Source organism: Monopterus albus, unplaced genomic scaffold, assembly GCF_001952655.1.
Source record: "Monopterus albus unplaced genomic scaffold, M_albus_1.0 scaffold94.1, whole genome shotgun sequence".
NCBI lineage: Eukaryota > Metazoa > Chordata > Actinopteri > Synbranchiformes > Synbranchidae > Monopterus > Monopterus albus.
The window spans coordinates 1,866,072-1,876,847 of NW_018127974.1; the positions used below are offsets into that span (position 1 = coordinate 1,866,072).

Sequence of the window (10,776 nt, forward strand, 5' to 3'; positions counted from 1 at the left end):
GCTTCTATTGGTTTGTAAGTGAAGAGAAAAAAGTTCTCCAATACTGACATCCCCAGGATAAAATCCTCTCCTGAACTAGGCTGAAATACACTCATGATACTGACCAGTAACCACAACAACAACATTTGAGATACACTGAGGTTAAACAGATGTATATAACCATGCGTTCCTCTCTCTACAATGTGACCAGGTTCTTGGACAATACCTCTCATAGAACTTCCCCTAATGGGGCGTCTGACAGAGTCATTTGCATTGTAGTCAGTATCCATAACTTTGATGCAAAACACTTGCTCTTACTGGAAGATGATTCATTCACAGTTGCCTGAATATCATTATCAGTTTTTACAATCTTCCATCTTCATCTGATAAACTGGGTTGGACAAAGCAGGTTCCTATAGCATATTGAATCATGTAATTTCTCTAATATATATATGTGTCAATACAATTATAACTCAATGCACACTTCATTGTTCCTGAATTTTTTACTTCTTATATTCATCAAATGACGTTTGCTCAGTGAATAGCTGATGTGTAGTATGCTGCCCTCTCATGGACTGCAATGCAAACTGTATTACAGTGTTTGTGGGGTCACTGACCTAAATAAGAGAAATTACATGATTCAATATGCTATAGGAACCTGCTTTGTCCAACCCAGTTTATCAGATGAAGATGGAAGATTGTAAAAACTGATAATGATATTCAGGCAACTGTGAATGAATCATCTTCCAGTAAGAGCAAGTGTTTTGCATCAAAGTTATGGATACTGACTACAATGCAAATGACTCTGTCAGACGCCCCATTAGGGGAAGTTCTATGAGAGGTATTGTCCAAGAACCTGGTCACATTGTAGAGAGAGGAACGCATGGTTATATACATCTGTTTAACCTCAGTGTATCTCAAATGTTGTTGTTGTGGTTACTGGTCAGTATCATGAGTGTATTTCAGCCTAGTTCAGGAGAGGATTTTATCCTGGGGATGTCAGTATTGGAGAACTTTTTTCTCTTCACTTACAAACCAATAGAAGCACAACACTGGGACCACTCTACTGTTCTGAAATTAGTCTGTTTATGTGACATATAAGAAAAGTGTATTCATCTGTCATTTGTCTTTTTGGATGTATGATTTCTGAGCATGACCCCAAAACAGAGGCAATATTTAGTGCAAGGTATTCTGAAGTGTCAGCAGCTGTTGCATGAGTTGTTGATCTGTCATCAGTTACCCAGGTTTGTCTTCTCTATACCGTGTCCTGTTAACTACAGTTGGAAATACACATGAAGCTAATGAGCAGCCATGCAATAACACCAATAAATATAATGTCATTGAATTTAAATGTATCACTGTTGTAAACTGCATGCACAATATTTTCCAATATGATTTTATTGCTGTTTGTTACAGCTTAGCTATGCATCAACTAGCTGCTCAGTAACAAGATGATGTTCCACACTTTTCTCCGAACAGTATCTAGTGATGAATATCAGACAAAGACCATTGCAGAACTGGTGAAGCTGTTTAACTGGAAAACACTAGCCATTGTATGGGAAGTATGGCAATAATTCCCTTATGAACACTTTCAATGAAGAGTCCATCTGCATTGAATTTATTGATATCCTGTCTGATTACTTTTCCCAGAACAATTCCCAAACCCACACACAGGCACCTACTGTAAGCTGATGAAAAAGATCAATGAATCCGCTGCAGAGGCCATTATCATGTTCACCAAGGATGCCAGTGCTGAGCTCATCATGGAAACAGCTGTTAGATACAAGCTCAACAGAACTTGGATTGCAAGTGATGCATGGTCCACCTCTATAAAGGTTTCTGGAATGTCAGGCATCGAGCTGGCTGGGAAGGTTTTTGGATTCACCTCTAAGAGGGATGAGGTGCCTGGTTTTAAAGACCATGTCATCTCATAGTTCAAGGGAACCACCGACGCCTTTGTGGAGGATTTCCTGACTTGCTATGCACCTTGTTTTAACCATTCTGAGGAGAAAACAAAAAATATCTGCACCTTAGAAAACAACCAAGATGGGTCCAAGCAATGTCTGGACCCAAGCTGCTTGGCCTGTTACACATACCAGGATCAATCGTACAATATAAGTCATTGTGAGGGCCTCAGACACAAAGTGCGACAACCCACAGTGCCACATTTACAGCCTGGGAGGTATAGCGACGAAGCCATACTGACATATTGTACGTTGTCTTAAAGCAACAGTTCAACACTTTTCGAAACACACATTTGCTTTCTTACAGGGTGAGATGAAAACTTTGATACCTTTCTTATGTTTATCTAGTAAATATTAAGCTACAATCAGCAGTTTAGCCTAGCATTAAGACTGGAAAAGTGGAGGAAACAACTACTGTATAGTATGTTTGGCTGTGTTTTTTGTTATTGTCGTGTGGAGTTATTTTTTTTGCACTATTTCTTTCTGACTTCCTTTTCTTCATCACAAGAAATGAAGACTTAAGGAATTTACTGATTCTAGCCAGGAAATAGACTGGTACATAACATCCTTACAACTTTGAACTTATCTTTAATCTTTCTATGTTGTACAAATTAAACAAATGTAATATGTTAATTAGTGAGTCTCTAAAGGAGCCACTGCATGTGGATTGCTGTCACTGTCTGACGGAGCCAGATCAGCTGTTTCTCCCGGTTTCCTGTCTTTATGCTAAGTTAAATCAACTGACGGCTAGCTGTAGCCTTACAGTGCCTTGCGAAAGTATTCGGCCCCCTTGAACTTTGCGACCTTTTGACACATTTCAGGCTTCAAACATAAAGATATAAAACTGTAATTTTTTGTGAAGAATCAACAACAAGTGGGACACAATCATGAAGTGGAACGAAATTTATTGGATATTTCAAACTTTTTTAACAAATAAAAAACTGAAAAATTGGGCGTGCAAAATTATTCAGCCCCCTTAAGTTAATACTTTGTAGCGGCCAACACAAACTAGACTTTTTCAGTAATTTGTTGCTTTGCTTTCCTTCATCAAAAGGACCTAAACAATTGTTAACCTCAGCTCGAAAATGATTTTCAGAACTCAAAGATCTCCGGTACAGCCTAACACTAAACAATTCCTCATGATCTGCCTCTGCAGGGGTACTAATGCCATCGGAGCCACACTGTATAAAACAAATACATGAAACGATCGATTTAATTCATGTAGACTGATGAATGCACTTTTGACTGTTTTGGCATTTTGTGATGTGACTTTGTGGTGTTGGGTGCCTTTAATCCTTGTGTATTTCATCTCACTCCAACAGTGTGTGAATACATTTTATATACTTCTGTTTGCAGGAGTGTGTGTGTGTGACAGACAAATAACATATGTACAATAGGTCAGAACAAAACTATCTGCCCAGTTAATGTAATTGTAATATGATCGTTAAATTGGCTCATGGATAGATGTTAAAACGAACCACCCTGTTGTTTATCTGTATTCAATGGCCCGTGAGTCAAAATTCACACCTAAAGTCATTCAAATGAATCATCATTAGCGTGGAAGGAAAATACTTAAACAAGTCTCACTCATCCACTAACATGAATTAGCGAATTGCGTGTTTGCTTAACTGCAACTAACAAAACGAGGATGTAGGTAAATATTGAAATTCCCTTCGATTGGTGGCCAGTCTGTAAAGCACCGGGTGAGCAGGCGCTCCCTATTGATGAGCTTCAGCTAATCCATCGCATTTCCCTGTAAATAGCTTTCTGCATGAGAAAGAGACCCCCCCCCCCCCCCCAACTTGATGGGAAGATGGATGGAGCCAAATACAGGACCATTCTGGAAGGAAACCTGATGGAGTCTGCAAAAGACCTGAGACTGGGGCGGAGATTTGTCTTCCAACAAGACACTGATCCAAAACATAAAGCAAAATCTACAATGGAATGGTTCAAAACTAAACATATCCAGGTGTTAGAATGGCCAAGTCAAAGTCCAGACCTGAATCCAATCGAGAATTTGTGGAAAGAACTGAAAACTGCTGTTCACAAATGCTCTCCATCCAACCTCACTGAGCTCGAGCTGTTTTGCAAGGAGGCATGGGCAAAAATTTCAGTCTCTCGATGTGCAAAACTGATAGAGACATACCCCAAGCGACTTACAGCTGTAATCGCAGCAAAAGGTGGCGCTACAAAGTATTAACTTAAGGGGGCTGAATAATTTTGCACGCCCAATTTTTCAGTTTTTTTATTTGTTAAAAAAGTTTGACATATCCAATAAATTTCGTTCCACTTCATGATTGTGTCCCACTTGTTGTTGATTCTTCACAAAAAATTACAGTTTTATATCTTTATGTTTGAAGCCTGAAATGTGGCAAAAGGTCGCAAAGTTCAAGGGGGCCGAATACTTTTGCAAGGCACTGTATATGAGAGTGGTATGGACTGTCTAATCTAAAATGCTGCAAGAAAGTGAATGAATGCATTTCCCAGTAGGCTATGTGAAACCACTGCTTAAAAGAAAAAATTGTAGTTTTTTTGTTACTGATAAAGTATATATATATATATATATATATATACACTTTTCTACTTAAAATGCAAAAAAACATGAAAAACATATTTGGAAGTCTCTTATATGAATTATTTACCGTTTGATTTGTTGTTTCACTAGTAATAAAAACAATGAAAACCTTTAAAAATTTGATATCAATGCAGTTTTCATCATTTGTCTCCAAAGCTTTTTATGGAAATCAGGAAAGTCAACTTCACTGTGAACACCACACGTATATTCTTTAATGACAAAGGCCCTGGTTTAGGATATGAAATCGTATACTGGAGCATGGCTGAATCCAGTCAGAGCACATACATAGAAACCATTGGAGAATACTGGCCAGATGGAACAATTAAAATCCCAGATCTTGTTAGAAATAGTGCAAATGTGAGGTCAAAATTTCATCATTTCCAACAATTTCTGCATATCCTGTTGTCCTAATTCTGTTTTGTCCTTTAAAGGTATCTGTTTACAACTGTAAAGCAGGATATGAGCTGAAAGAGAGTGGCAGAAAGTGTTGCAAATACTGTGCTCAGTATTTCTCTGCCCTTTGGTTATTCTTTGGCACCCGCACTTTCTCCAAATGCATGGACCTTGAAATCTTGTACTCCAGAAGGAAAATCTCACTCCAGCCTGTGATTTGAAAATACATTTATACACCCTGAACAGTTTTCAGGGTGCTGGTCTGGCAGTAGTTTAAAGTGATGTTTATTTAGTAACCCTCATCAGCTGCAGACCTGTGGTTCCTAAAATACACTTTGTGTTGGCATAATAAACAAAACACTAGCTTTCATTTGTAACAATACACTACTAGATTAAATAAAAAACGGGTTGACAGTTACCTAAAAAGTAGCAGAAAGGAAAACAGGATACAAATTTGTACATAGAAATACCAGAAATATGAACACAACCCCACTATGTGCAAAGCTGAGATAATTTCATCCTGTAACCAACACAGGGAGAAAACACCCTGTAACAGCTGACTAAGGTCTCCTAGTGCTGTACTAGCTAACTGCTTTTATTGTCCTATTTGTACAAAACACAGGAGCGAAAATTTGGCTCTGCACCTTATATTTTATTTTAAAAAAAAATTTCCATAGGAAAGCATTATGAATTTGCAAATCCATCTCTTTGTATCCCTTTTACATAGATTGGTAAACACTGCTTAATAATTGTATCAGATTTCTGTCCCTCTGCAACTTAGAAAACAAGTCATGTGATAATATTGAAGGTGTGTTTCTGCTGGGGCAAGTACAAGAGTCAAAAGCTTGAAATATTTAGCATATGCATCTATATTACTGTCTAATTTGTCTCAATCATTCCAGTTGTACCAGCACAGACACTACATGGCACTTGGGTTCGTGACATGCAGAGTATGATTAATGCACAGTTTTCCTGTATTCAAATTTTGCATGGGAAATAGTGGCTCAGCAGAGAAGCATTCACTGAACACAAAGACACTGAATAACTATTGTGAATGCCAGTATCAAACATGTTTTGTTACATGCCAACATCTAGAGGAATAACACCCAAGGGGTTCTATACAGAAACAGAAAATATAAATATTAACATAGCAGCCATACTGTATATGAGAACTGAATGACTTCTCCAACCATCTCTTTGCAAGTTACTAGTTAGGAATGCAACTTTGGGGGTTTGTATGGTCAGCTGCGTAAAACCCCCAGCAGTGGTAACTTCCTAAGCTGCAAGCAGTCTGCTACTATTCTTCTTAAGATTATCAAGAGGAGTAACCCTTGACCTCTGACTCCTGCTATAGTTTCAAGTGTTAAGTCCTGTGGTGAGGGAAAGCTTTCAGTAAAGTACTGCAGAGATTTATTTTGCAAAGCACCCATATCCACACACTACTCCAGTTCAGCAAACAGGCTCTTTATAAACTACTCATGCCTCAGAACCTTCTCCAGTAATTAACAAAGAATGCTAGAGCTGGAGAGCACTGGTGTGATGTACAGTATGCGTTTAAACCACATTGGCCTGGCAGGACTTGGTGGGCATCTCCGAGCTGCTCTCTTGGCCACAGGAGACTGGCATGTCAAATAGGAAACAATCCTCCTTAGGAGTGGGCATGCCCTGGGAGCACACCTGCTGCACATGTTGCCTGGAGAAATATAAGGCAGATATGTTAGATTATCAGAGAACAGAAAGTATTTAAACTTCCAAAGATTCTTATGACCAGGTATACTCCAGAATGTCAGCCATTAACCATGTGACTTCTACTCACCGGACAGCACGGGACATGACATAGTGAATGTCTGGTCTTTGAAAGCCATTGAAGGTGGAGGATGCAGACACAGTGTAGGCACCCATGTTTTCAAAGACCAGCCAGTCGCCCACCTGCAGGTCAGGCAGGCGACACTGCTCAACAATACGATCAAGGCCATCACAGGTTGGGCCCCAGATACTGCATGGGTACATGACCTCATCTGGCTTTGGTTTCTTTTAGTATTAATGAGTAGGAAGGGGGGGGAAGACAGAAGGGGTTAAAAAAAAAAAAAATCAACTGTTACCTTTCCTTGACCCATATATTTGATGAGAAACCGTTGTGATTTCAGTCATTGAATTTCACTCACCTTATGCAGTATTGGGAAACAGTGGGCATGGTCAAAGAGTATACAGTTGAAAGATCCGTACACTCCATCATTAACATAATACATCAGCGTCCTGTTACTGGTTCCTTCATCTTCCTCTGTAAACAGAGCATCAATTATTCTACTACTAAAGAATTACACAAGACATTTCAGAATAAACACTTTTGTAAAAAAGTTTTTTAAAAAGTAAATTGCAGTGGTTACCATCAGAATCCAAGTCTTCATCCATGATGACTTTCTTGGCAATGATGTTGACAACCAATGTGTAAGCAGAGGCCACATAAAAGCGTCCTGGTTCAGCAATGATCTTAACACCTGTGTCAGCAGGGAAATACTTGTCCAGGGCTGGGTTGATTACAGCTGTGATCTGGAAAAGTGAATGCCCATAGGTAAAGCAGACTATTTGGGGGTGGGGGGCAAAACAAACCTGACCCTGTGATGCACTACTCATTAAATAAAAAGATACCTCTTCAAATTTAAGTGCAGAGTCATCGGACCCGGGGAATCCACCACCAATGTCCAGCAGTTTCATGTTGAAACCCAGTTCATCCTAGAACACAAATTTGAAGGTTTTGCTTACTTTGCTGGGTAAAAACCCAACAAATCAGGTGCCTATGTATCAGTCACAACTCACCCCCATATCAAAGACACAGCGGGCATCAGCAATAGCCTGGGTGAAGGTCTTGGGATCAGTGCAACCACTGCCAACATGGAAGCTGACTCCAATCACATCCAGCCCCAGTTCTTTAGCCTGCTCCAGAAGACCTCGGCAAGCTTTGAGTGTGGCCCCAAACTTTACACTGAGAGGACACACTGCCTTTGAGTCATCTGTGGCAATACGCAGCACGAGTCTGAATGCAAAACACAAAGATGGAAAAACTGATTAAATGCTGAAAAAGGGAGAAAAAAATCCAAATAAAGCCTTTATTACAAATGTATAAAGTCTTACTTGGCACTGTCATGATAGCGGGCCACTTTCATGAGCTCCACCTCGCTATCAAAGGTCATCATTTGGACCCCATGGGTGGATGCATACTTGATCTGAGAAACTTGCTTACAGGGGTTGGCATAGATTATTCTGCTTTGAGCCACCCCCATAGACTGGACCAGCTGAATCTCCGTCTGGAGGGAAGAGATAGCAACAGTCAACAAAAATGCCAATTTAAAAAAAATCTGCCTAACGAAATTTCAACTTGCCATCGAGAGAGCTTTTTAATCAACCGACAACAAATGCTGTTGAAGGTTTACAACACCTACCTTGCTTGCACAGTCAAAGCCAATTCCCAGAGACGCCAGTGTCATAACTACAGCTCGGCTGTCGTTGCATTTGACGGCATAGAAAGGAGTGACGCGAGGCAGGGCCCTCATCCAGCGCAGGTGTTTGTTAAGCACATCCCCCAAGTCACAGATGTAGAAGGCATCCCTATCATCCTGTAATGAGGTGATAAAACAAGGAATACAGTGGTGTGAAAAAGTGTTTGCCCCCTTACTGATTCATCTTTTTGCACGTTTGTCACACTGTAATGTTCCAGATCAAACAAATTTAAATATTAGTCAAAGATAACACAAGTAAACACATCATGCAGTTTTTAAATGAAGGTTTTTTTATTATTAAGGGAAAACAAAATCCAAAACTATATAGCCCTGTGTGAACAAGTGGTTGCCCCCTAAACCTAATAACTGGTTGGGCCACGCTTGGCAGCAACAACTGCAATCAAGCGTAATATTTAAATTAGTTTGATCTGAAACATTAAAGTGTGACAAACATGCAAAAAGATAAGAAATCAGTAAGGGGGCAAACACTTTTTCACACCACTGTATATGCATTTAGCAAATCAATCACTTTCAATATAGAAAACCTCATTATACACAATTACATCTGTAATATTACAGCTGACTCAGAGTGAATAAGATACAGCCCCAAACCACAATACCAGAAATCTGAAAGCAGACTTTCATTTGTTTTCAGTTGCATCCCGTTGACATTCATCGCCTAACACATAAGGCCAGACGTGTATCCCCTAAAACAATGTCAGCCCAGGACACTTACCGTCGTGGATGATTCACTGATCTTCTGCTCAACAATATCCCAGGCACAGAAACCCTCCTCCAGGAAAGAGAACTCAAACTCAGTGGGAGTAGCAGTGTTCATGGTCACTAGTGAACTGAAGACGAGTACATACTGAGATTAGATTCAGGGTCTTTTGTGTCCTTAATGACTGAAGTCTATTTCATTCCCCACACATGGGGAAATCTCAAACAGTGCAAGTGTGAGTACTTCTGATAGTAATGCTCTTGAATGAAAGAGTTCGGTTGGCGTATTTGCTAAAATGACAGTGCAGTGTTGACTCAAGTTAAAGACAGATCGTGAGATACTTACTTGGATGAAAAAGAGATCGAATTTAGTCTTGCCGTTACTCAGGTGCAGAAAAGCCAAGGTGGCTCGCCAGAGAAATTGGACCCCTTCAAGTAAGACTCGAGGCCACGGCCTGCTGAGAAGCGAGTGTGTAGCTTCCTGAAGTGATGATTCTGTAAACATGAGGGATTGACAGAATTTCAACATAAAACTGCATTTCCTCCTGTGGAAAAAAGCAGGCCCAGGAAAGGAGTCAAAGAACAATCTATGACTACACGTTAGCGATTTTAAAGTTCAAAATTAAATCAAGTTCAAATTACAATATACGTGTATCTCTTATGTTCAAGAAGTATGAAAGGAAGCAGCATCGAAGCCCTCCCTGTAAAGATTCGCCCCAATTACAAAAAGCTCCGCCTTTAACCCAAAAGACTGGCATGAAAGTGAACCAATCAGTGACTAGCCAAGAACGTGGACGTCAACATGCCGGTGCCGCTTGGAGCTCTTGGCTCCTCGTGCCATGAGGCAATTTACCATTTTAAGTTGTCGTTCTTACAGCCAAAGCAAGAACTTATTAGGCGTAACGTCTACGTAAAAAATGTATGGCCCTGAATAGTTGGCATTATAAAATCACGCTATACCGGTTAATTACCAACGTTAGCCGACACAATAAGAAGATAGCTAACTGCTTGCTAACCCCGGCCACGTCGTAATATTAGTGAACACCCCAAAATGATTCAATTTAGGATTAATGTTAAACGGACGTAACAGCGACGGATAAACGTCCATAATTCCCCATCCCGTTGTTCTTTTTAAGTGGCCATAACGAAAACAGTGTACAGGTTAACGTTAGTAGGCAAATATAAGCTAAAATGTAACGGCTTCCGGCATACGAAACCAAAAACCCCTTACCTTAAAAAGCATTTACAAAGAGTTTGTCCATTAGCCCCGAATGCTGGGATGAAAAGGGAAAAAGTTGCTCCCCTTCGCAATGAAGTTCGCTTCTTAACGATATCCTCACTACCAGGAGTGAAACTGCAGAGTACGCTAGTGAGGCAGTCAGACCGTATTTATAGATAGGTCGTTACTATGGCAACGCAGCCAGCTGAAACCGGCCTCCCATCCATATATGAACCGGTTTAGGCTTGTCACAGCATCCACATGGTGGGTCAGACAGACGTTAGCCCATATGGACTAAGTTGCTAAATTAATTTATGTAACACATGTAGATCACGGCAGGCTGAGGAACACCTCTGCACCTATACCACCCCAGCCCTGAGCCAGTGTGGAGACAGAGTGGATCTTCATTTTATCTGTCAGGATACTGTT

The 10,776-nt window shown here is 40.2% G+C and overlaps 1 protein-coding gene across 1 annotated transcript; it reads right to left on the reverse strand.

Annotated features, from left to right (window-relative positions):
* Nucleotides 1-5,542: 5,542 nt before the first annotated feature.
* Nucleotides 5,543-10,511, reverse strand: odc1 (ornithine decarboxylase 1). Its single transcript, XM_020608704.1, has 11 exons — nt 10,360-10,511; nt 9,475-9,623; nt 9,145-9,259; nt 8,352-8,525; nt 8,044-8,216; nt 7,729-7,945; nt 7,561-7,644; nt 7,299-7,461; nt 7,077-7,192; nt 6,728-6,942; nt 5,543-6,604 (listed from the first exon to the last, which is right to left on the reverse strand). The coding sequence occupies exons 3-11, from the start codon at nt 9,244-9,246 to the stop codon at nt 6,466-6,468; spliced, it is 1,383 nt and encodes a 460-aa protein (XP_020464360.1). The 5' UTR covers nt 9,247-9,259; nt 9,475-9,623; nt 10,360-10,511; the 3' UTR covers nt 5,543-6,465.
* Between the last annotated feature and the right edge of the window lie 265 nt (nt 10,512-10,776).